This window comes from Nerophis lumbriciformis, linkage group LG26 (genome assembly GCF_033978685.3).
Source record: "Nerophis lumbriciformis linkage group LG26, RoL_Nlum_v2.1, whole genome shotgun sequence".
Lineage (NCBI taxonomy): Eukaryota > Metazoa > Chordata > Actinopteri > Syngnathiformes > Syngnathidae > Nerophis > Nerophis lumbriciformis.
In genome coordinates this window covers 14,349,045-14,376,708 of record NC_084573.2, presented here as the reverse complement: position 1 = coordinate 14,376,708, position 27,664 = coordinate 14,349,045, and the positions used below count along the sequence as shown (strand labels likewise).

Below are 27,664 nucleotides of genomic sequence, written 5' to 3'. Positions count from 1 at the left end.
GGGAGAACAACCGCACCGTAACACAACATAAACACAACAGAACAAATACCCAGAACCCCTTGCAGCACTAACTCTTCCGGGTCGCTATAGTAACATCCACGGCTTTTGGAGCTCAGTGCACAACTGCACACACACAACAAGAAGGAGACGAAGCAGAAGAACGAAGAAGAGACATGGCGACGACGAGTAAGAAGAAGAAATACGCTTGCAAGTTCCAAAATGATTGGAAAAAAGAATTTCATTTTATCCAGGAGCTGCCTGCACCTCAACCCCGCTCCCCCAACCACGCCCCCAACATCCCCCAGCCCCCCGGCCCCCATCTCTCGAATTCGGAGGTCTCAAGGTTGGCAACTATGTCATAGGCACACAATTTCTTCTATTATAGTCAAATCATTTACAAAAGGTAAATTGGCTACTAGGAGGTATAGCAGCTCCTCAACAGCTAAGCACACAATAGCACATAAGCTAGACACAGAGACGTAATAAAATAGCACATTATCATATTATTATAGACACGTATTACGTACACATACAAAGTCTCCAAGGCAGAAGCATTTAAAGTAATTTTGATAGTAGGCTAATATAGACACTTACGTCATGTGTTGCCTTCATTACAACACTTATATGAGACTTTTAAAGTCATTTTGATAGTAGGCTAATATTACTAATATAGACACTTACGTCATGTGTTGCCTTCATTATAAGACTTATATAAAGCTTTTCATTTTTTGCGGCTCCAGACAGATTTGTTTTTTGTATTTTTGGTCCAATATGGTTCTTTTAACGTTTTGGGTTGCCGACTCCTGTATTAGGCCCTTTTTAAATGCTATTTGCACCAAAGGAAAAAAAAAAACATCACGCTTCAAGGCATCAAACCTGAAATGCTACGGCGGTGTTTTGAAAGTTACTTTCTGCTAAGGAAACAGCTAAAATGCATAAAAACTGTGTAAAAAAAAAATAATTTAATAAAAATAATACAAATCACAATCAATACAAAACAATCTATAAAAAAAGTTAAAATCGGATAAAAAAAAAAAAGATGAACATTTCCATGCATATGTCCAGCTCAGCTTGTGTTAAACGCCAGCAAATATTAAGCTGCACAGACAGGTGCACACAAACTGCAATTAAATGTAGATTAAAAAAATTATAGATATTAATTATTAATGGTATTGCTTTTGAGAAGCAAGAATTTATCTGTATTAGTATCGTCTTGATAAAAACACACCATGTATCCCTCCATTGTGCAATTTTAGCATCAACATTTAAATGTTTTCCCGTTACTTTACACATATTTGCTCTTTTTTTTTTGCAATAGTGTTCTTAGTCGTTAAAATATTTGTTGCCGTCCGCAAATGGCCCCCGGACCTCTGTTATACCGTGTTGCAAGGTTCTGTAGGTGTTCTTGTGTATGATGCAGACATTACAGTTGCTTGCACTTGCACTCTTTTGATAAGGAGTGCCAAGACAAACTAGCTAACCTGAGAGGAAGATTCCTGAGTGACACTCTGGAACAGGAGGTGTCGAACACATGGAGGGCCTCAGGGGGCCGCTTGTAACAGTGAGTGTAAAAATATAAAAGAACAATTGCCTCATTATATTATTGCCGATGCATTTTGTTATTTGATTTTTGTCATACAAATTGATGGATAACTTGCTTTGAAATCATAAGTCAAGGCAGATATTTAAGTATGCAGTGTTATTTTTTACAAACTATCATACGGTATATAATAGTTAGGGGTGCTAAATTCGAATCATGCTAAATTCGGATCTTGATTTTTTTTTTTAGTAATTTTCTAAAATAGAATTTATTAGATTTTTTTTGACGAATGAATTAAAGAAATAAAACATTTTTAGGCCATCGTTATGCTTACTTGGTGCATGTAAGTGTCATACATCAGCAAACCAAAAAGAGGTGTTGTAACCTGTAAGCTGTTTTGTTAAGGTATTGTTGTTATTATACCAACTAATACATTGCAAAAATCAGTTTGAATCGAGTATTGATTATGAATCAAATCCTCACCCAATCGTAATCGAATGGCGAGGTGCCCATAGATTCACACCAATAACAATTGAATATTTGCTGGCGTTTAACACAAGCTGAGCTGAACATATGTATGGAAATGTTTATCTTTTTCTTTTTTATCCATTTTTTTACTTTTTTATAGATTGTTTTGTATTTATTGTGATTTTTATTATTTTTATTAAAAAAATGTTGCAGTTTTTATGCATTTTAGCTGTTTTTTTATATCGTACTTTTCGGACTATAAGGCGCACTTAAAATCATTTCATTTTCCCAAAAATCGACAGTGCGCCTTATAACCTAATGTACGGAATAATTCTGGTTGTGCTTACCGACCTCGAAGCAACTTTATTTGGTACATAGTGTAACGATAAGTGTGACCAGTAGATGGCAGTCACACAAAAGAGATACGTATAGACTGCAATATGACGCCAGTAAACAACACCGAAATGTTAAATGTTCCATTGAAAATAAAGAACATTACACACGGCACTCAAAAATCCGTCAAAATTCTTTAGTACGACTTTGAAGCCGCACCGCTTGATGGATTGCCGGCCCTTTACGGCTACCGTAATCAGAGGTACAAGTATTACTATGGTGTGTGTATAAGGACCGCAAAATGGCTCCCATTAGCAGACATTTTATCTGCCGTTTTGTTTCACAATATTTAGAAACATTTATTTGATTTTTTTTGACAAATTAATTTAAAACATTTTTTTTTAGGCCATCTTTATGCTTATTTGGTGTCATACGTCAGCAACCGAAAGGAGGTTTTGTAACCTGTAAGCTGTTTTGTTAAGGTGTTGATATTATTATATCAAATAATACATTGCAAAAATCAGTTTGAATCGAGTATCGATTATGAATCAAATCCTCACACCAAGAATCGTAATCGAATGGCGAGCTGCCCAAAGATTCACACCAATAACAATTTAATATTTGCTGGTGTTTAACACAAGCTGAGCTGGACATATGTATGGAAATGTTTATCTTTTTCTTTTTTATCCATTTTTTTTTACTTTTTTATAGATTGTTTTGTATTTATTGTGATTTGTATTATTTTTATTAAATTTTTTTTTTTACACAGTTTTAATGCATTTTAGCTGTTTTTTATATCGTACTTTTCAGACTATAAGGCACACTTAAAATCATTTCACTTTCCCAAAAATCGACAGTGCGCCTTATAACCTAATGTACGGAATAATTCCGGTTGTGCTTACCGACCTCGAAGCAACTTTATTTGGTACATGGTGTAATGATAAGCGTGACCAGTAGATGGCAGTCACACATAAGAGATACGTGTTGACTGCAATATGATGCCAGTAAACAACACCAAAACTTTAAATGTTCCATTGAAAATAAAGAACATTACAGACGGCACTCAAAAATCTGTCAAAACGTTTTAGTACGACTTTGAAGCCCCACCGCTTGATGGATTGTCGGCCCATTACGGCTACCGTAGTCAGAGGTACAAGTATTACTATGGTGTGTGTGTGTATAAGGACCGCAAAATGGCTCCCATTAGTACGGTAGACATTTTATCTGGTGTTTTGTTTCACAATATTTTTAAAAATGTATTTTATTTTTTTTGACAAATTAATAAAAAATAAAAAAAATGTTTTAGGACATCTCTATGCTTACTTGGTGCACATACGTGTCATATGTCAGCAACCAAAAGGAGGTTTTGTAACCTTTAAGCTGTTTTGTTAAGGTGTTGATATTATTATACCAAATAATACATTGCAAAAATCAGTTTGAATCGAAAATGGTGTTGAATCGAGTATCGATTATGAATCAAATCCTCACACCAAGAATCGGAATCGAATGGCGAGGTGCCCAAAGATTCACACCAATAACAATTGAATATTTGCTGGCGTTTAACACAAGCTGAGCTGGACAAATGTATGGAAATATTTATCTTTTTCTTTTTATCCGTTTTTAACTTTTTTATAGATTGTTTTGTATTTATTGTGATTTGTATTATTTTTATTTAAAATTTTTTTACACAGTTTTAATGCATTTTAGCTGTTTTTTATATCATACTTTTCAGACTATAAGGCACACTTAAAATCATTTCACTTTCCCAAAAATCGACAGTGCGCCTTATAACCTAATGTACGGAATAATTCTGGTTGTGCTTACCGACCTCGAAGCAACTTTATTTGGTACATGGTGTAATGATAAGCGTGACCAGTAGATGGCAGTCACACATAAGAGATACGTGTTGACTGCAATATGATGCCAGTAAACAACACCAAAACTTTAAATGTTCCATTGAAAATAAAGAACATTACAGACGGCACTCAAAAATCTGTCAAAACATTTTAGTACGACTTTGAAGCTCCACCGCTTGATGGATTGTCGGCCCATTACGGCTACCGTAGTCAGAGGTACAAGTATTACTATGGTGTGTGTGTATAAGGACCGCAAAATGGCTCCCATTAGTACGGTAGACATTTTATCTGGTGTTTTGTTTCACAATATTTTGAAAAATGTATTTTTTTTTTTTTGACAAATTAATAAAAAAAATAAAAAATGTTTTAGGACATCTCTATGCTTACTTGGTGCACATACGTGTCATATATCAGCAACCAAAAGGAGGTTTTGTAACCTTTAAGCTGTTTTGTTAAGGTGTTGATATTATTATACCAAATAATACATTGCAAAAATCAGTTTGAATCGAAAATGGTGTTGAATCGAGTATCGATTATGAATCAAATCCTCACACCAAGAATCGGAATCGAATGGCGAGGTGCCCAAAGATTCACACCAATAACAATTGAATATTTGCTGGCGTTTAACACAAGCTGAGCTGGACAAATGTATGGAAATATTTATCTTTTTCTTTTTATCCATTTTTAACTTTTTTATAGATTGTTTTGTATTTATTGTGATTTGTATTATTTTTATTTAATTTTTTTTTTACACAGTTTTAATGCATTTTAGCTGTTTTTTATATTGTACCTTTCGGACTATAAGGTGCACTTAAAATCCTTTAATTTTCCCAAAAATCGACAGTGCGCCTTATAACCTAATGTACGGAATAATTATGGTTGTGCTTACCGAGCTCGAAGCAACTTTATTTGGTACATGGTGTAATGATAAGCGTGACCAGTAGATGGCAGTCACACATAAGAGATACGTGTAGACTGCAATATGACGCCAGTAAACAACACCAAAACTTTTAAATGTTCCATTGAAAATAAAGAACATTACACACAGCACTCAAAAATCTGTCAAAATGTTTTAGTACGACTTTGAAGCCGCACCGCTTGATGGATTGTCGGCCCATTTCGGCTACCAAAGTCAGAGGTACAAGTATTACTATGGTGTGTGTGTGTATAAGGACCGCAAAATGCCACCCATTAGCAGACGTATTATCTGGCGTTTTGTTTCACAATATTATTTTAAAAAATCGAATATTTCTATATATAGCAAAGTATAAAACATATGAAATTTCATGTATTACATAAATTTTTTTTCTGGAAACAATGAAAACATTTGGTAGGAAAGATGAAGTATCCACATTATTCCCAGGCTTTTAATGCAGCCACCGTATGCTTGCATTTAAAATAGAAATGTCCGATAATGGCTTTTTTGCCGATATCCGATATTCTGATATTGTCCAACTCTTAATCACCGATACCGATATCAACTGATACCGATATATACAGTCGTGGAATTGACACATTATTATGCCTAATTTTGTTGTGATGCCCCGCTGGATGCATTAAACAATGTAACAAGGTTTTCCAAAATAAATCTTGATTGATTGATTGATTGATTGAGACTTTTATTAGTAGGTTGCACAGTGAAGTACATATTCCGTACAATTGACCTCTAAATGGTAAGACCCGAATAAGTTTTTCAACTTGTTTAAGTCGGGGTCCACTTAAATTGATTCATGATACAGATATATACTATCATATATACTATCATCATAATACAGTCATCACACAAGATAATCACATTGAATTATTTACATTATTTACTAACTCATAACTCAAGTTATGGAAAAAAAATGCCAACATGGCACCGCCATATTTATTATTGAATTGATTTACGTGGACCCCAACTTAAACAAGTTGAAAAACGTATTCGGGTGTTCCCATTTAGTGGTCAATTGTACGGAATATGTACTGTACTGTGCAACCTACTAATAAAAGTTTCAATCGATCAATCAAAAAGTCACAAAGTGCTTTTTTTTTTTTTAACACGCCTCAAAACAGCAGTTTGGAATTTGGGACATGCGTGAGGAGGTTGAGGTGGGCGGGGTTTGGGAAGGGGGCGGGGTTGAGGCGGGGGCGGTTAGGGAGTTGGTGGTAGCGGGGGGTGTATATTGTAGCGTCCCGGAAGAGTTAGTGCTGCAAGGGGTTCTGGGTATTTGTTCTGTTGCGTTTATGTCGTGTTACGGTGCGGATGTTCTCCCGAAATGTGTTTGTCATTCTTGTTTGGTGTGGGTTCACAGTGTGGCGCATATTTGTAACCGTGTTAAAATTGTTTATACGACCACCCTCAGTGTGACCTGTATGGCTGTTGACCAAGTATGCCTGGCATTCACTTGTGTGTGTGAAAAGCCGTAGATATTACGCAAAGGCAGTGCCTTTAAGGTTTATTGACGCTCTGTACTTCTCCCTACGTCCGTGTACACAGCGGTGCTTTAAAAAGTCATACATTTTACTTTTTGAAACCGATACCGATAATTTCCAATATATAATATCGGCAGTCCGATGTTATCGGACATCTCTAATTTAAATATGGAAATAGAAATGCATGCATTTTTCGAAGCTTGTGCACTGAAGTCTTTATTCCAAAATGTATTCAAAAAGGCACAGATGAATGGTGCCTAATTAGAGTGTCGAGGACCAGCCCGGCGGGCGTGTGCACCAGCAGTTATCTCCATATATGTCATCCCCACTTGGGTTTGCCGTTGAAATATGCCTCAGTTTTTCTTTGCTCCTGTGCCTTTCTCCCTGTTTCCTGGGAGCTGATTTATTTTCCTAGCATCCGCCTCGATCTGACCCCCCCTTTGGTAGGAATATTTTCTGTTTGATAAAAAGTTGGCACAGTAGGGGGTCAGTCTGAACAAGGAGGCTTTGTACAGCCCCCCAACTGTGTCGCCCTGACAGTCTGCATTACAACACGCTACAGCAGCCTGCTCCCCAACAGCAAATGCTAATCTGTTACTTTCTGGCCCTTCAGACCAGCTCAGGTAAATACTTTTTTCACAGTATATTTCCCAGTGCTCAGGAAAGCGATTTAAGCTGTCGTGTTGTTTTTATTGCAATGAAAACATTGAGTGCATTTACATATATTTTACGTCTTTCTTTACTTAACACAGTAATTATGTAGCTCATCAGACACGTCGGTTCACCCTAAAAGCTTAAGATGCTTCTGGTTGATTTGTTCAATGAACCACAACCTATTTCTAACTACAGTTATTGGTAGTGTATTACAAAACTCAAAACCAGTGAAGTTGGCACGTTGTGTAAATGGTAAATAAAAACAGAATGCACTGATTTGCAACTTATATTCAATTGAATAGACCGCAAAGACAAGATATTTAACGTGCTGCATCAAAAACAGACATCAGTGTGTAAAGGATATCACCACATGGGCTCAGGAACACTTCAGAAAACCACTGTCAGTAACTACAGTTGGTCGCTACATCTGTAAGTGCAAGTTAAAACTGTAGTATGCAAAGCGAAATCCATTTATCAACAACACCCAGATACGCCGCCGGCTTCGCTGGGCCCGAGCTCATCTAAGATGGACTGATGCAAAGTGGAAAAGTGTTCTGTGGTCTGACGAGTCCACATTTCAAATTGTTTTTGGAAACTGTGGACGTCGTGTCCTCCGGACCAAAGAGGAAAAGAACCATCCGGACTGTTATAGGCGCAAAGTTGAAAAGCCAGCATCTGTGATGGTATGGGGGTGTATTAGTGCCCAAGGCATGGGTAGCTTACACATCTGTGAAGGCACCATTAATGCTGAAAGGTACATACAGGTTTTGGAGCAACATATGTTGCCATCCAAGCAACGTTACCATGGAAGCCCCTGCTTATTTCAGCAAGACAATGCCAAGCCACGTGTTACATCATAGTAAAAGAGTGCGGGTACTAGACTGGCCTGCTTGTAGTCCAGACCTGTATCCCATTGAAAATGTGTGGCACATTATGAAGCCTAAAATAGCACAACGGAGAACCCCGGACTGTTGAACAACTTAAGCTGTACATCAAGCAAAAATGGGAAAGAATTTCACCTGAGAAGCGTCAAAAATTGGTCTCCTCAGTTCCCAAACGTTTACTGAGTGTTGTTAAAAGGAAAGGCCATGTAACACAGTGGTGAACATGCCCTTTCCCAACTACTTTGGCACGTGTTGCAGCCATGAAATTCTAAGTTAATTATTATTTGCAAAAAAAAAAAGTTTATGAGTTTGAACATCAAATAGCTTGTCTTTGTGGTGCATTCAACTGAATATGGGTTGAAAAGGATTTGCAAATCATTGTGTTCAGTTTATATTTACATCTAACACAATTTCCCAACTCATATGGAAACAGGGTTTGTAAATTTTAACAGAAGTGTAGATAGAACATGTTGAAGTTTACTAAAAACAGTCACTTTTGCCTCTTTGAGCTGTAATTTGACCCCTTTAACATGCTTCAAAACTCACCAAACTGGACACACACATCAGGACTGGCAAAAATTGCGATCTAATAAAAAAACCCAACCTCAAAACTCAAAATTGCGCTCTAGCGCCCCCTAGGAAGAAAACACAGACACAACTGCTCCTAAGAAGAAAACTCTAAACTGCCTGTAACTTCCAGTAGGAATGTCTTAGAGACATGAAACAAAAACCTCTATGTAGGTCTCACTTAGACCTACATTTCATATATTGACAAACCCCAGCAAAAATCAACAAGAAGTTTGCAGTTCCCCCTTCAAAACAAAAGTTTTGTAAAAACCTGTCACCTTTTTTCAAACATTATCTCCTCTGAGCGCGTTTGTCGTATCGGCTTCAAACTAGCACATAGGACTAACACTAGACAAAAGTATTGGGACACTTAGGACTAACACTAGACAAAAGTATTGGGACACTTAGGACTAACACTAGGCAAAAGTAATGGGACACTTAGGACTAACACAGGACAAAAGTATTGGGACACTTAGGACTAACACTAGGCAAAGTATTGGGAGACTTATGGACTACAAGTAGACAAAAGTATTGGGACACTTAGGACTAACACTAGGCAAAAGTATTGGGACACTTATGGACTAAAAGTAGACAAAAGTATTGGGACACTTAGGACTAACACTAGGCAAAAGTATTGGGACACTTAGGACTAACTAGACAAAAGTATTGGGACACTTAGGACTAACACGAGGCAAAAGCATTGGGACACTTATGGACTACATGTAGACAAAGGTATTGGGACACTTAGTACTAACACTAGGCAAAAGTATTGGGACACTTATGGACTACATGTAGACAAAGGTATTGGGACACTTAGTACTAACACTAGGCAAAAGTATTGGGACACTTATGGAATACAAGTAGACAAAAGTATTGGGACACTTAGGACTAACTAGACAAAAGTATTGGGACACTTGGGACTAACACTAGACAAAAGCATTGGGACACTTAGGACTAACACTGGACAAAAGTATTTGGACACTTAGGACTAACAATTGACAAAAGTATTGGGACACTTAGGACTAACAGTAGACGATGACAATGTGAAATGGAATTAATTCATTTTTTTCCTCAAAATTCTACACACAATACTCTATAATGACAACGTGAAATGGAATTATTTCTTTTTTGTCCTCAAAATTCTACACACAATACCCCATAATGACAATGTGAAATGGAGTCATTTCATTTCTGTCCTCTAAATTCTACAAACAATACCTTGTTGAATGGGTAAAGGCGGGAAACAACAGCAAAAGTCGGCCCCGTCCAACGCTGCTTGCAGCTTTAATTTTACTTGTTTTGGAAAGTCTTGACCAGCAGAATTTTCTTGTTCTATTGGCAGAAAATTTTGCTTACCGGTAGTTCAAATAAAATACCCCTCATTTTTGTATTTTTTTCTTGTTTTTGAACACTGACTTTTTGCAGTGTGTTTTTAGCAGTATTAATAACAGAAATAGGCTAATAATTAAATTAATTAATTGACACCAGGTATAATGAGAAGATGCCACAGGACTTAAAGCCTTAGAAGCAGTTGTTAGAAGTAACTTTGAGGAGAGAATGCACGTCATGTCTGGACATTCCAAGTGCAACAGTGTTTGCCCAACGAGTCTGCTCAGTAGTTGTGAAAACAAACTCTTCGTGGAGCCTTCCGATGACGACCCGTTAGGTAGTCTCTGACAATCAGTCTGGTCCTTCCCCGACAACCTGTCTGGGTTCCTTGGTAATGGAAGCGGATCTTCTTGCTAAATCCCACTCTATGGGCGTGCTTGCAGATGGCTTTTCTCTCCCTCATCCACTCCGGGGGTTGTTCTATTGCTTGTTTTCACATGGAAGCTCCTGTGTTAAGCTTGTTAATTCTCCTCAAAGCTCAGCCTTTCAGCTCCCACCCACTTGTACCTTTTTTTTTTTCTTCTCTTTGGAAATACCTCTCTTTTCTTCAGAGTGCATTCTTGGGCCTCAAAAACGAGGCCCGCCGTCTTGCAGGTTAATGCAGCCAAACCCATTTCCCTTTGAATACTTGAAATAATGCTAGATACAAATCCTATCCTATATCGCTTCTTAGTTTGAAATAATTAGCCTGCTGTGTAATTGAGAGCTCCCAATTCATCCACCAAGCATGCATTCGTCCCAGAGAGGTCAAGATCTGAGCCAAGGCAAACGGTCTTACCACTGCTGTTATTACCACCTGTTGCTTTCTTCTGCTTAAAAAAACTCGAATAACTACTGATTTAGACTAAGAAACGCCTTTTTAGAACACATTGAAGGACTCACGGCGTCCGAAATTTCACTAACAAGTTCTCCTAATGGGTTTTATGCTCCTGAAAATAAATTTGGCAGTCTATCCATCCATCCATTCTCTACCGCTGGGTACACATGGACAAGTCACATTTTTCATAGTATTAATTCGTTTTTGAGTAATCAGTAGATAACTTCCGTATTTTTTGGACTAAAAGGCGCACGCAAATGTTTATTTTTTTTCTCAAAACCCAACAGTGCGCCTTATAACCCAGTATGGAATAATTCGGGTTTTGCTTACCGACCTCGAAGCTATTTGATTTGATACATAGTGAGATGATAAGTGTGACCAGTAGATGGCAGTCACACCAACAATGTATAAGTTCCATTGAAAAGATAGAACATTACACACGGCACTCAAAGATCTATCCAAATGTTTTAGTACGACTTTGGTAAGCTATGAAGCCGCACCGCTTGATGGATTGTACTGTGCTTCAACATACGATCTGTAAAACATAATCTATGTTTCTATGCGTATTTTTCGGACCATAAGACCTCGAAGCAATTTTATTTGGTACATGGTGAAATGATAAGTGTGACCAGTAGATGGCAGTCACACATAAGAGATACGTGTAGACTGCAATATGATGGCAGTCACACATAAGAGACACGTGTAGGCTGCAATATGATGGCAGTCACACATAAGAGACACGTGTAGGCTGTTATATGATGGCAGTCACACATAAGAGATGTGTGTAGACTGCAATATGACTCAAGTAAACAACACCAACATTTTATATGTTCCAATGAAAGTATAGAACATTACACACGGCGCTCAAAAATCCATCAAAATGTTTTAGTACGACTTTGGTAAGCTATGAAGCCGCACCGCTTGATGGATTGTACTGTGCTTCAACCTGCGGGTATTATTATGGTGTGTGTATAAGGTAAGACATATTATCTGGCGTTTTGTTTTGCAATATTATGCAAAAGAAACTTTTCTTACCTTCTGGTACCTGCTGATCTGTATTTGGGATCTGCATAAGTCCTGAAAAATTGTGCACGTCCGCCGTTGTAGTCGATAAGCTTTTTCTTTTTCTCTAGTTATGGGACATTTATCCTCCACTGTTGCCATTTCTAATATAAAGTAGTGTAAAGTTCTTATATCTGTCAGTAAACTTGCCATGAAAGCGCTAAAACATACCGGTGTAGGGAGTTTACATTATTCGCCCATGGAACTTTAGTTATTAGAGAGTTCCGGTCGGACGGTTTTTCACGGGATACAACTTGTTGTTTTTGGATGAGGAGATGCTGCTCCGTTATTGATTGAAGTGAAGTCTGAATGTCATTAAAACAGTTAATGCCATCTTTTGACACTTCTTCCACACCCGTCCTTGCACGCTACACCGCTACAACAAAGATGACGGGGAGAAGACTCTGACGAAGGTGCATAAGACTGCCCACAAAAGGGCGCATCCGGAAGTGACTGTCAGAAAGCGGCTTGAAGATGATCTGTAAAACATCATCTATGCAACATTTTGACCAAAGAACCACCATTACATGTTATGTAGACCACAAGGAAGTTGTTTACATTTATAAAAAAAATAATAATAATATGACTAATTTAATGCGCCTTATAATCCAGTGCACCTTATATATGAAAAAAGATCGAAAATAGACCATTCATCGGCAGTACGCCTTATAATCCTTTGCGCTCTATGGTCCAGAAAATACGGTAACTGTACTTGAAACGTCCCCTTTTCCATCGCCGGACTCGATATTCCGCCCCCTCTGGGTGTGATGTCATCGGCAGAACTGGAGCCCATTTCCCTGCGTAGAGAGTGTGGATAAATGCACATAAAATTATTATTTTGATCACTTATTTGTATGTTTTTGTCACCCTGGTCCATGATTACTTCAAAACTGATATGCTTAAAGGGGAACTGCACTTTATTTTTAATTGTGCCTATCATTCACAATCATTACGTAAAACAAGAACACATACAGTATGTTTTTTTTTAAGCATTGTAAAAAGTAAATAAATGTGATCAAAAGTCTGCTTAAAATGGAACCTATGGGAGTCGCTCTATTTTTGTCCTTGTGGCTTGTGCAGCCCTTTGAGACGTTTGTGATTAAGGGCTGTATAAATAAACTTTGATTGATTGATATTTTGCCTACAACGCTCTTAAAAAAACATTCAAACACCTCCATCAAGGTTTTATATGTTTATATGGATTAAAGCAAACACTGTCCCTTGACCAAAAAAGGGTTTAATGAAACACTTAAGTATTCAAACATTCATTTTTACTTACTTTATTTCATGATTGGTTTAAACTAGGGGTCGGCAACTCAAAATGTTAAAAGAGCCAAATTGGACCAAAAATAAAAAATAAAAAATCTGTCTGGATCCGCAAAAAAATAAAAGCCTTATATAAGTGTAATAATGAAGGCAACACATGATGTAAGTGTCTATATTAGCTCTATTAGGCTACTATCAAAATTACTTTAAAAGTCTTGTATACGTGTTGTAATGAAGGCAACACATGATTTAAGTGTCTATATTAGCAATATTAGCCTACTATCAAAATGACTTTAAAAGTCTCATATAAGTGTTGTAATGAAGGAAACACATGATGGAAGTGTCTATATTAGCTGTATTAGCCTACTATCAAAATGACTTTAAAAGTCTCATATAAGCGTTGTAATGAAGGAGACACATGATGGAAGTGTCTATATTAGCTATATTAGCCTACTATCAAAGGCTGACGCAAATTTTCGTTAACAGAAATGTTGGATTTGAATTTTTATTCTACACATTTTTGCAACATTGGAAATCATTAGTAAAATGGAGGCTTCTCACAGGATGAGATAACTTCTGGAAAGGACTGGCTCAGAATGGCCAAAGGTATAGATGTGTGTGTCCAAGTTAAAGGAAACGGCAGGCTGTCTTCTTCTAATGGATTTATTACAATCTTTGCAAGCTGGGTAATGTTTGCTGTGGTCTGGAACAACATGGCACACAAACAACTATGAGAAATGCAGCCATTATTACATACAGATAATGTGTCATGAGACATGCAAATATAAATGAAATACACAAAGGACTTAGGTAAAGGAAATTAAATGAGCTCAAATATACCTACAACCGAAGCATAATGATGCAATATGTACATACAGCTAGCCTAAATAGCATTTTAGCATCGATTAGCTTGCAGTCATGCACTGACCAAATATCCCTGATTAGCACTCCAACAAGTCAATAACATCAACAAAGCTCCCCTTTGTGCATTCACGCACAGCATAAAACGTTTGGTGGACAAAACGAGACAAAGGAGGAGTGGCATAAAACACGTCTTTCTGTGGCAGCATCGGAGAAAGTTGCACGGAGCATCTGAGAAAGACAAAACGGTGCTTGCCAAATACTGTCATCAGGGAAGCATGTTTAGTATAAACAGTGGGATTTCTAACAATTAGGAAGGTTTGTGGACTGGACTGTCACACTATTATGTTAGATCCACTATGGACTGGACTCTCACAATATTATGCTAGATCCACTCGACGTCCATTGCACCGGTCTCCCAGGAGGTTTCTCATTGTCATCCCATTAGGTTCAGTTTTTTCTTGCCCTGATGTGGGATCTGAGCTGAGGATGGTGTTGTGGCTTGTGCAGCCCTTTGAGACACTCGTGATTTAGGGCTATACAAGTAAACTTTGATTGATTGATTGATTGATTGATTGTGTCATGTTTGTTCTCCTACAGAAAATATAATAAATATATATATATATTTTTTTCTTCATCTTTTTCCATTTTCACATCTCTGAAAGAGGTCCAGGGAGCCACTAGGGCGGCGCTAAAGAGCCACATGCGGCATTTGCTGACCCCCGGTCTAAGACGATGACTTATTATATATATATATATATATATATATATATATATATATATATATATATATATATATATATACATACAGTTGTGCTCATAAGTTTACATACCCTGGGAGAATTTATGATTTCTTGGCCATTCTTCAGAGAATATGAACGATAACACAAAAACCTTTCTTCCACTCATGCTTAATGGTTGTGTGAAGCTATTTATTGGCAAACAACTGTGTTTACTCTTTTTAAATCAAAATGACAAAAGAAAGTACCCAAATGACCCTGATCAAAAGTTTACATACCCCAGTGACTTTGATCTGATAACATGCACAAAAGTTGACACAAACAGGTTTGAATGGCTAATCAAGGTTCCAATCCTCACCTGTGACATGTTTGTTTGTAATTAATGTGTGTGTATAAAAGGTCAGTGAGTTTCTGGGCTTCTGACAGACCATTGCATCTTTCATCCAGTGCTGCACGGATGTTTCTGGATTCTGAGTCATGGGGAAGGCAAAATAATTGTCAAAGGATTTGCGAGAAAAGGTAATTGAACTGCATAAAACAGGAAAGGGGTATAAAAAGATATCCAAGGAATTGAGAATGCCAATCATCAGTGTTCAAATGCTGATTAAGAAGTGGAAAATGAGGGATTCAGGTAGACCAGCAAAGATTTCAGCCACAACTGCCAGGAAAATTGTTCGAGATGCAAAGAAAAATCCACAAATAACTTCAGCTGAAATACAGGACTCTCTGAAAAATTGTGGTGTGGCTGTTTCAAGATGCACAATAAGGAGGCACTTGAAGAAAAATGGGCTGCATGGTTGAGTCGCCAGAACAAAGCCATCACTCCAAATAAATTTGTTCCAGAGGTTTTGAGGCTTGTCTCTGTGCTGTTTGGCGTAATGTAAGCGGGATACTTTGTGACATTTGCGCAGAAATGTCTTTCTTCTGGCCACTCGACCATGCAGCCCATTTTTCATCTCCATCTCCCGAATTCAGAGGTCTCAAGGTTGGCAGTGGTACTGTTTGGAAACAATTAAAGGGGAACATTATCACCAGACCTATGTAAGCGTCAATATATACCTTGATTTTGCAGAAAAAAGACCATATATTTTTTTAACCGATTTCCGAACTCTAAATGGGTGAATTTTGGCGAATTAAACGCCTTTCTAATATTCGCTCTCGGAGCGTTGTGACGTCACATCGGGAAGCAATCCGCCATTTTCTCAAACACCGAGTCAAATCAGCTCTGTTATTTTCCGTTTTTTCGACTGTTTTCCGTACCTTGGAGACATCATGCCTCGTCGGTGTGTTGTCGGAGGGTGTAACAACACGAACAGGGACGGATTCAAGTTGCACCAGTGGCCCAAAGATGCAAAAGTGGCAAGAAATTGGACGTTTGTTCCGCACACTTTACCGACGAAAGCTATGCTACGACAGAGATGGCAAGAATGTGTGGATATCCTGCGACACTCAAAGCAGATGCATTTCCAACGATAAAGTCAAAGAAATCTGCCGTCAGACCCCCATTGAATCTGCCTGAGTGTGTGAGCAATTCAGGGACAAAGGACCTCGGTAGCACGGCAAGCAATGGCGGCAGTTTGTTCCCGCAGTCGAGCGAGCCAAAACCCTAGCTTCCCTGGCCTGCTGACATCAACTCCAAAACTTAACAGATCAGCTTTCAGGAAAAGAGCGCGGATGAGGGTATGTCTACAGAATATATTAATTGATGAAAATTGGGCTGTCTGCACTCTCAAAGTGCATGTTGTTGCCAAATGTATTTCATATGCTGTAAACCTAGCTCATAGTTGTTAGTTTCCTTTAATGCCAAACAAACACATACCAATCGTTGGTTAGAAGGCGATCGCCGAATTCGTCCTCGCTTTCTCCCGTGTCGCTGGCTGTCGTGTCGTTTTCGTCGGTTTCGCTTGCATACGGTTCAAACCGATATGGCTCAATAGCTTCAGTTTCTTCTTCAATTTCGTTTTTGCTACCTGCCTCCACACTACAACCATCCGTTTCAATACATTCGTAATCTGTTTGAATCGCTTAAGCCGCTGAAATCCGAGTCTGAATCCGAGCTAATGTCGCTATAGCTTGCTGTTCTTTCCGCCATGTTTGTTTGTGTTGGCTTCACTATGTGACGTCACAGGAAAATGGACGGGTGTTTATAACGATGGTTAAAATCAGGCACTTTGAAGCTTTTTTTAGGGATATTGCGTGATGGGTAAAATTTTGAAAAAAACTTCGAAAAATATAATAAGCCACTGGGAACTGATTTTTAATGGTTTTAACCCTTCTGAAATTGTGATAATGTTCCCCTATAAGGTATGTAAATAAACATTTACAAAATATTTCTGTGAAAATAATTCAGGGACGGCGTGGCGCAGTGGAAGATTGGCCGTGCGCGACCCGAGAGTCCCTGGTTCAATCCCCACCTAGTACCAACCTCGTCATGTCCGTTGTGTCCTGAGCAAGACACTTCACCCTTGCTCCTGATGGGTGCTGGTTAGCGCCTTGCATGGCAGCTCCCTCCATCAGTGTGTGAATGTGTGTGTGAATGGGTAAATGTGGAAGTAGTGTCAAAGCGCTTTGAGTACCTTGAAGGTAGAAAAGCGATATACAAGTACAACCCATTTATCATTTATTTATAGTACAGTATAGTCTTGTGCGGTGAATATATGGAAAATATGGTATATAAAGAAAGTTGTTTTTTTTCTTCATATCTCCATTTCTGTTGTGACTTTAGTCCAAATGACCACCATTTCCTCCGGCCCCAGGCATCACATGATTTCATACGCAATGCCTAGATGTGTTCAGCTGTCAAGCGAGTGACCGCGGAAGGATCCATCTGTTGCTCACTTAGTGACAATAAAGACACACTGGTGCATCTGTCTCTTGTCTGCTGGCCTGTCAGCGATGAGGCCGTCTGCCAGCCACCCAGCTCTCGCAGGCTCATAAAAGTGACCATTAAAATGACGAATCTCACCTCGCCTTGCACTCTCGCGCTGCGTCTCTATCTGTGTCTGGACATGCATGCAAACGCCATGCGGGCAGGGGGGCTTACCGCAGACCGCCTTCCTTTCACCCCTTCTCATACCCCTTTTCACCAGTGATAAGCAGTGCCCTGGTGCACATGGACCGAGTAAAAGTGTCCTCTTGCAGTGTCCTTTGACCTGAAGGGGTCATAAAGGGACACAGGCGCTTAAAAAAGGGTCGCGGGAGAACATTGATGGGTCTCGATTTTGGTTTGCAAGTGCTCCCCAGGGAAGACTGTTGTGTGTCTTCTATCCAACACTGAGGCCATCTCTTTGCCTGGCAGATGTCCTCCACCCAGAATCAGACAACAGAGGTGGTGTTCCTCTCTTTAAAGTGACCCCTGACTTGTTGCTATCGCTTGGGTGGCTTTTCACTGTTGTTAGCACACTGGTTGCATGGATTGGGAAAAAAAGGGAAATCAGGCACATGTTGAGTTCAAGCTCCCACACTTCATGTGACACCTCATCAGTTCCGATTATTCAGGCCTCTGCATTGTCTGGTTTTCCATAGATAAAACCTACATTGATTCCTGTTTTGGGTTTGGAAACAACATGGCCAAGTAAGACCAGAGGTTGTTTTTAGATCGAATTACACACACAAACCGCTCGGCAGATTCCCTCAATTTCTGCATTGAAAAACCTGGTTGGTTTAGTAGAGCAGGGGTCAGCAACCCAAAACGTTGAAAGAGCCGTATTGGACTAAAAATACAAAAAACAAATCTGCCGTATATAAGTCTTATAATGAAGGCAACACATGCCCTAAGTGTCTATATTAGCTATAATAGCCTACTATCAAAATGACTGTGTCGCAGGCTGACGCAAATCTTCGTTGACAGAAATGTTGAAATGTAATATTTATTCTACAAATTTACAACATTGGAAAACATTAGTAAATCAGCGAGGACGAATTCGGCGATCGCCTTCTAACCAACAATTGGTATGTGTTCGTTTGGCATTAAAGGAAACTAACAACTATTAACTAGGTTTACAGCATATGAAATACATTTGGCAAAAACATGCACTTTGAGAGTGCAGACAGCCCATTTCAGGCGCGCTAAGAACATATATTTTTCCACGATTTCAGCACTCAGGTTAACCATACCTAAATAGACACAAAATACTGCATTACACAAGACTACCCGAATGTACTCGAATGATGGAAAAAAATAAATGTTTTCAAGCTAAATTATTGGTAAACACAGTTTATGTATAATAAACTGTGACTAGACTCCGGCGTTAGTTGGTGTTTGTTGTTCTTGTCCAACACTTTTAGGTTTGTCCATGCACGTTGTCGTGCGTAGGAGTGAGAAAGATAAGCCATCTCAGGCAGGAGGAAAAGACCTGGCAATCAGAGTGTTTGTGTCTCTGGTTTGGATTACTTCAGCTGCTCTGGCTCCGCTCTCCAGTCTGCCGGAGGGGGGGGGGCATTGGCCAATCTGCCTTTCAAATTAAGGAGAGCATCATCAGGGAATATTGATGACAAGCAGTGAGCCAAGCTCTTGGGTGGTTCGGGAACAAAACAAAGACATAACATAACACGGAACATGTTGGAACAGGCTTAGTGTTATTATTCGTTTGCCTTTCTTTCTGTCTTGGTAATAAGAATTTGAGATTGATATGTTTACATTTTCTCCTCTCTGAGCTGCCACCTTAACGTGGTAGAGGAGTTTGCGTGTCCCAATGATCCTAGGAGCTATGTTGTCCGGGGGCTTCCATGCCCACTGGTAGGGTCTCCCAAGACAAACAGGTCCTAGGTGAGGGATCAGACAAAGAGCAGCTCGAAGACTTCTATGGAAATGCAAGAACCGAGACTCAGATTTCCCTCGCCCGGACGCGGGTCACCGGGGCCCCCCTCCGGAGCCAGGCCCGGAGTTGGGGCACGATGGCGAGCGCCTGGTGGCCGGGCCTGTCCCCATGGGGCCCGGCCGGGCACAGCCCGAAGAGGCAACGTGGGTCCCCCCTCCAATGGGCTCACCACCCATAGCAGGGGCCATAGAGGTCGGGTGCAATGTGAGCTGGGCGGTAGCCGAAGGCAGGGCACTTGGCGGTCCGATCCTCGGCTACAGAAGCTAGCTCTTGGGACGTGGAACGTCACCTCGCTGGGGGGGAAGGAGCCTGAGCTAGTGCGCGAGGTAGAGAAGTTCCGGTTGGATATAGTCGGACTCACCTCGACGCACAGCAAGGGCTCTGGAACCAGTTCTCTCGAGAGGGGCTGGACTCTCTTCCACTCTGGCGTTGCCAGCAGTGAGAGGCGACGGGCTGGGGTGGCAATTCTTGTTGCCCCCCGGCTCAGAGCCTGCATGTTGGAGTTCAACCCGGTGGACGAGAGGGTAGCTTCCCTCCGCCTTCGGGTGGGGGGACGGGTCCTGACTGTTGTTTGCGCTTACGCGCCAAACAGCAGCTCAGAGTACCCACCCTTTTTGGATTCACTCGAGGGAGTACTTGAGAGTGCTCCCCCGGGTGATTCCCTCGTTCTACTGGGGGACTTCAACGCTCATATTGGCAACGACAGTGAAAACTGGAGAGGCGTGATTGGGAAGAATGGCCGCCCGGATCTGAACCCAAGTGGTGTTTTGTTATTGGACTTTTGTGCCCGTCACGGATTGTCCATAACGAACACCATGTTCAAGCATAAGGGTGTCCATATGTGCACTTGGCACCAGGACACCCTAGGCCGCAGTTCTATGATCGACTTTGTAGTTGTGTCATCGGATTTGCGGCCTCATGTTTTGGACACTCGGGTGAAGAGAGGGGCGGAGCTTTCTACCGATCACCACCTGGTGGTGAGTTGGCTGCGATGGTGGGGGAGGATGCCGGACAGACCTGGCAGGCCCAAACGCATTGTGAGGGTTTGCTGGGAACGTCTGGCAGAGTCTCCTGTCAGAGAGAGTTTCAATTCCCACCTCCGGAAGAACTTTGAACATGTCACGAGGGAGGTGCTGGACATTGAGTCCGAGTGGACCATGTTCCGCACCTCTATTGTCGAGGCGGCTGATTGGAGCTGTGGCCGCAAGGTAGTTGGTGCCTGTCGTGGCGGTAATCCTAGAACCCGTTGGTGGACACCGGCGGTGAGGGATGCCGTCAAGCTGAAGAAGGAGTCCTATCGGGTTCTTTTGGCTCATGGGACTCCTGAGGCAGCGGACAGGTACCGACAGGCCAAGCGGTGTGCGGCTTCAGCGGTCGCGGAGGCAAAAACTCGGACATGGGAGGAGTTCGGGGAAGCCATGGAAAACGACTTCCGGACGGCTTCGAAGCGATTCTGGACCACCATCCACCGCCTCAGGAAGGGGAAGCAGTGCACTACCAACACCGTGTATGGTGCGGATGGTGTTCTGCTGACCTCGACTGCGGAAGTTGTGGATCGGTGGAGGGAATACTTCGAAGACCTCCTCAATCCCACCAACACGTCTTCCTATGAGGAAGCAGTGCCTGAGGAATCTGTGGTGGGCTCTCCTATTTCTGGGGCTGAGGTTGCTGAGGTAGTTAAAAAGCTCCTCGGTGGCAAGGCCCCGGGGGTGGATGAGATCCGCCCGGAGTTCCTTAAGGCTCTGGATGCTGTAGGGCTGTCTTGGTTGACAAGACTCTGCAGCATCGCGTGGACATCGGGGGCAGTACCTCTGGATTGGCAGACCGGGGTGGTGGTTCCTCTCTTTAAAAAGGGGAACCGGAGGGTGTGTTCTAACTATCGTGGGATCACACTCCTCAGCCTTCCCGGTAAGGTCTATTCAGGTGTACTGGAGAGGAGGCTACGCCGGATAGTCGAACCTCGGATTCAGGAGGAACAGTGTGGTTTTCGTCCTGGTCGTGGAACTGTGGACCAGCTCTATACTCTCGGCAGGGTCCTTGAGGGTGCATGGGAGTTTGCCCAACCAGTCTACATGTGCTTTGTGGACTTGGAGAAGGCATTCGACCGTGTCCCTCGGGAAGTCCTGTGGGGAGTGCTCAGAGAGTATGGGGTTTCGGACTGTCTGATTGTGGCGGTCCGCTCCCTGTATGATCAGTGTCAGAGCTTGGTTCGCATTGCCGGCAGTAAGTCGGACACGTTTCCGGTGAGGGTTGGACTCCGCCAAGGCTGCCCTTTGTCACCGATTCTGTTCATAACTTTTATGGACAGAATTTCTAGGCGCAGTCAAGGCGTTGAGGGGATCCGGTTTGGTGGCTGCAGGATTAGGTCTCTGCTTTTTGCAGATGATTTGGTCCTGATGGCTTCATCTGGCCAGGATCTTCAGCTCTCACTGGATCGGTTCGCAGCTGAGTGTGAAGCGACTGGGATGAGAATCAGCACCTCCAAGTCCGAGTCCATGGTTCTCGCCCGGAAAAGGGTGGAGTGCCATCTCCGGGTTGGGGAGGAGATCTTGCCCCAAGTGGAGGAGTTCAAGTACCTCGGAGTCTTGTTCACGAGTGAGGGAAGAGTGGATCGTGAGATCGACAGGCGGATCGGTGCGGCGTCTTCAGTAATGCGGACGCTGTATCGATCCGTTGTGGTGAAGAAGGAGCTGAGCCGGAAGGCAAAGCTCTCAATTTACCGGTCGATCTACGTTCCCATCCTCACCTATGGTCATGAGCTTTGGGTTATGACCGAAAGGACAAGATCACGGGTACAAGCGGCCGAAATGAGTTTCCTCCGCCGGGTGGCGGGGCTCTCCCTTAGAGATAGGGTGAGAAGCTCTGTCATCCGGGGGGAGCTCAAAGTAAAGCCGCTGCTCCTCCGCATCGAGAGGAGCCAGATGAGGTGGTTCGGGCATCTGGTCAGGATGCCACCCGAGCGCCTCCCTAAGGAGGTGTTTAGGGCATGTCCGACCGGTAGGAGGCCACGAGGAAGACCCAGGACACGTTGGGAAGACTATGTCTCCCGGCTGGCCTGGGAACGCCTCGGGATCCCCCGGGAGGAGCTGGACGAAGTGGCTGGGGAGAGGGAAGTCTGGGCTTCCCTGCTTAGGCTGCTGCCCCCGCGACCCGACCTCGGATAAGCGGAAGAAGATGGATGGATGGATGGATGTTTACATTTTACCTTGCCATTTTCAAGTTGAAAGCAGCATGCAAACGTAATAAAAGAAAGCTAAAGTCAAACGTCTAAGGGAGAGCAAAACCCTCTTTGGGATAACCCAGGGGTCGGCAACCCAAAACGTTGATAGAGCCATATTGGACCAAAAATACAAAAAACGAATCTGTCTGGAGCCGCAAAAAATGAAAAGTCTTTAATAAGTGTTATAATGAAGGCAACACATGATCAATCAATCAATCAATCAATGTTTATTTATATAGCCCTAAATCCCAAGTGTCTCAAAGGGCTGCACAAGCCACAACGATATCCGCGGGCAAGGAAAAACTGGATCTAACATAATAGTGAGAGTCCAGTCCATAGTGGGGCCAGCAGGAAACCATCCCGAGCGGAGACGGGTCAGCAGCGCAGAGATGTCCCCAACTGATGCACAGGTCCACCGCGGGTCCCGACTCTGGACAGCCAGCACTTCATCCATGGCCACCGGACCTGTGTCCCCTTACCCCTCCACAAGGGAGAGGGGTGCAGAGGAGAAAAGAAAAGAAACGGCAGATCAACTGGTCTAAAAAAGGGGTCTATTTAAAGGCTAGAGTATACAAATGAGTTTTAAGATGGGACTTAAATGCTTCTACTGAGGTAGCATCTATAACTGTTACCTGTTACATACTCCCAGAGATGAGTGCCATGTACACAACTCGCTGCCTAAAGCGAGTACACAACATCCTGAAGGACAGATACCACCCAGCACATGGTCTCTTCAACCTGCTACCCTCTGGAAGGAGGTATAGATCGATTCGCGCCAGGACCACCAGAATGTCTCACAGTCTGTATCCCCAGGTTGTGAGACTGCTAAATGAACATCCTGCCCCTTTGCTGCCCCGGACCATCTTATTACCTCACTCTTCACCACCTCAATAATTGTGCTCTGGACATTGCATTGCTGCAACATCAACGTAACACCCATCAGACATCTGACTGTTCCCACCCCCACGTCCCTCTTATCGCGATCTTCCTGCTAAAATGCTAAAACGGGAACTATTGTCAACCTGCACATCAATGCAGTTTCTATGCCGCTGGACAAAGCTCAAACAAAACCTCGTTGTTCATGTATGACTTAAGTGTTATTATGACAATGACAATAAAGGAATTGATTGATTGATTGATTGAGGGCATTCCATAGTACTGGAGCCCGAATAGAAAACGCTCTATAGCCCGCAGACTTTTTTTGGGCTCTGGGAATCACTAATAAGCCGGAGTTCTTTGAACGCAGATTTCTTGCCGGGACATATGGTGCAATACAATCGGCTGTATGTAAGTGTCTATATTAGCTATATTTGCCTACTATCAAAATGACTATGTGTCGCAGGCTGAAGCAAATATTTGTTGACAAAAATGTTGAAATTTAATATTTATTCTACACATTTTTAGACTTAGACTTAGGGGACAGCGTGGCGCGGTTGGGAGAGTAGCCGTGCCAGCAATCTGAGGGTTCCTGGTTTGATCCCCAGCTTCTACCAACTTAGTCACGTAAATGGTAAATTGGTTATACTTGTATAGCTTTTTTCTACCTCTAAGGTATTCAAAGCGCTTTGACACTATTTCCACATTCACCCATTCACCCACACATTCACACGCTAACCCTAACCATGACCCATCAGGAGCAAGGGTGAAGTGTCTTGCCCAAGGACACAACGGACGTGACGAGGTTGGTGGAAGGTGGGGATCGAACCAGGAACCCTCAGGTTGCTGGCACGACCACTCTCCCAACCACGCCACGCCGTCCCCGTCCATTGTGTCCTTGAGCATGACACTTCACCCTTGCTCCTGATGGGTCGTGGCAAGGGCTTTGCATGGCAGCTCCCGCCATCAGTGTGTGAATGAATGGGTGAATGTGGAAATAGTGTCAAAGCGCTTTGAGTACCTTGAAGGTAGAAAAGAGCTATACAAGTATAACCAATTTACTTCCTTTTATTGTCATTCAAATGTGAACTTAACAGTACAGATAAGAACTAAATTTTGTTGCATTAGCTCATGGTAGTGCAGGATAAAAGAGCAATAAGGTGCAGATATAATTAAATAGATTACTGTACAGATAAATATATTACACTTCTGCATATGCATCCACGTTTATGGATGTATGTTATGTTGTCTTTGTATTCCAGCGAGTTAATCCGTTTTGGGGGAGGGAATTGAGGGTATTATTATGATGCGTTCAAGAGTCTGATGGCCTGAGGGATGAAGCTGTTACAGAACCTGGAAGTTCTGCTACGGAGACTGCAGAACCTCTTTCTAGAGTCCAGCAGTGACAACAGTCCTTGGTGGGTGTGGGAGGAGTCTCTGCAGATTTTCTGAGCCCTGGTCAGGCAGCAGCTTTTTGCGATTTCCTGGATAGGAGAAAGAGGAGTCCTTATGATCTTTTCCGCCGTCCTCACCACTCTCTGCAGTAAATCAGAGGCTACTCATAAGGTGAGATAATAATAATAATAATAATACCTGGGATTTATATAGCGCTTTTCTAAGTACCCAAAGTCGCTTTACATGTAGAACCCATCATTCATTCACACCTGGTGGTGGTAAGCTACTTTCAAAGCCACAGCTGCCCTGGGGTAGACTGACGGAAGCGTGGCTGCAATTTGCGCCAACGGCCCCTCCGACCACCACCTATCATTCATCTTTCAATTCACCGGTGTGAGTGGCACTGGGGGCAAAGGGTGAAGTGTCCCGCCCAAGGACACAACGGCAGCGATTTTTGGATGGTAAGAGGCAGGGAGCGAACCTGCAACCCTCAGGTTTCTGGCACGGTTGCTCTACCCACTACGCCATGCCGCCCAGATAACTCTTGGCTTTTAATGGCCAAAGGTATAGACGTGTGTGTCCAAGTTAAAGGAGTCTGTCTTCTTCTAAGGGATTGATTACAATCTTTGGCAAGCTAGGTAATGTTTGCTGTGGTCTGGAACAATATGGCACACAAACAGAAATGCAGCCAATATTACATACAGATAATGTGTCATGAGACATGCAAAACTAAATTATATACAAAGAAGATACAAGTAAAGGTTATAAATGAGCTCAAATATAGCTACAAATGAGGCATAATGATGCAATATGTACATACAGCTAGCCTAAATAGCATGTTAGCATTGATTAGCTTGCAGTCATGCACTGACCAAATATGCCTGATTAGCACCAACAAAGCTCACCTTTGTGCATTCACGCACAGTATAAAACGTTTGGTGGACAAAATGAGACAAAGAAGGAGTGGAAGATTTTACATGTAAACGAACTGTTGCGTCACAGTCCACACTATGGTGAGTTCAAGAACTGCCGAGATTAGTAGGACAAAACGATGTTCACCAAATACTGTCATCTGTGAAGCATACACACAAACATATTAAACAGTAGGCTTTCTAACAATTGGGAAGGTTTGTGTCGTGTTTGTCCTCAAACAAAAAACATACTAAAACAAAAACATTATTTTCCCCATCTTTTTCCATTTTCAATCCTTTTTTAAAAATGCTCCAGGGAGCCACTAGAATGCGGCCCGAGAGCCGCGGGTTGCTGACCCCCGGGATAACCGATTCCCGTAGAATTAATGTAAAAAGAAAAATAGAATAAATCAACTGTTAAACTGCTATTTTTCATTCTCTGGTAAACTGTGAATTGCACTTTCCATTTGTTGCATGCAGAGAAAGTGAATGATGGGGCATTTTGGTTGTGGTTAAATACAGGTATAAATCTCCTAAAAATGCACATGTACACACAGTACACACTTTAGCGCCGCTCTAGTGGCTCCCTGGAGCTTTTTCAAAAATGTATGAAAATGGAAAAAGGCGGGTGAATTTTTTTTTTGTGTGTGTGTGTTAATATGGTTTCTGTAGAAGGACAAACACGACACAAACTTTCCTAGCTGTTAAGACATCCCACTGTTTGTTATACATGCTTCACTGATGAGAGTATTTGGTAAGCACCGTTTTGTCCTACTAATTTCGAAGGTCATTGAACTCACCGTAGTTGTGTGGACTGTGACGCAACAGTTTGTTTACACATACAACTTTCTCCGACGCTGCCACAGAAAGACGTGTTTTATCCTTCTTTGTCTCATTTTGTCCACCAAACCTTTTATGCTGTGCGTGGATGCACAAAGGTGAGGTTTGTTGATGTTTACTGATTTGCTGGAGTGCTAATCAGTGACATTTGGTCAATCCATGACTGGGACAAGAATTTGGCCCTTGAACTTTTGGTCTAGACCAGGGGTCAGCAACCCGCGGGTCTTTAGAACCGCCCTAGTGGCTCCCTGGAGCTTTTTAAAAAATGGAAAAAGATGGGGGGAAAATATGTTTGTTGTTTTAATAATGTTTCTGTAGGAAGACAAACATAACACAAACCTTCCTAATTGTTAGAAAGCCCACTGTTTAATGTTTGTGTTTATGCTTCCCTGATGACAGTATTTGGCCAGCGCCGTTTTGTCCTACTAATTTTGACGGTCCTTGAACTCACCATAGTTGGTTTACGTGTACAACTTTCTCTGACGCTGCCACAGAAAGATGTGTTTAATGCCACTCCTTTGTCTCAGTTTGTCCACCAAACGTTGTATGCTGTGCGTGAACGCACAAAGGCGGGCTTTGTTGATGTTATTGACTTGCGTGGAGTGCTAATAATCAATGCTAACATGCTATTTAGGCTAGCTGTATGTACATATTGCATGATTATGCCTTTGCAGGTATATTTGAGGTCATTTAATTTCCTTTACTTATGTCCTCTGTGTATTTAATTTATATTTGCATGTCTCACGACAC

General features: G+C 41.9%; 1 protein-coding gene across 4 annotated transcripts in view; it reads left to right on the top strand.

Moving 5' to 3' along the window:
• The window catches only part of LOC133623874 (protein eva-1 homolog A), a 285,918-nt gene that overhangs the window by 44,415 nt on the left and 213,839 nt on the right, over positions 1–27,664 (top strand). The window contains exon 2 of one of the 4 annotated variants that reach the window (XM_072916260.1): positions 15,300–15,371. The exons of the other annotated variants lie outside the window; for them this stretch is intronic. Within the exon in view, the coding sequence (XP_072772361.1) occupies positions 15,300–15,371 (72 nt within the window). The remainder of the gene's footprint in view (positions 1–15,299; positions 15,372–27,664) is intronic. 4 annotated transcript variants of the gene reach the window in all.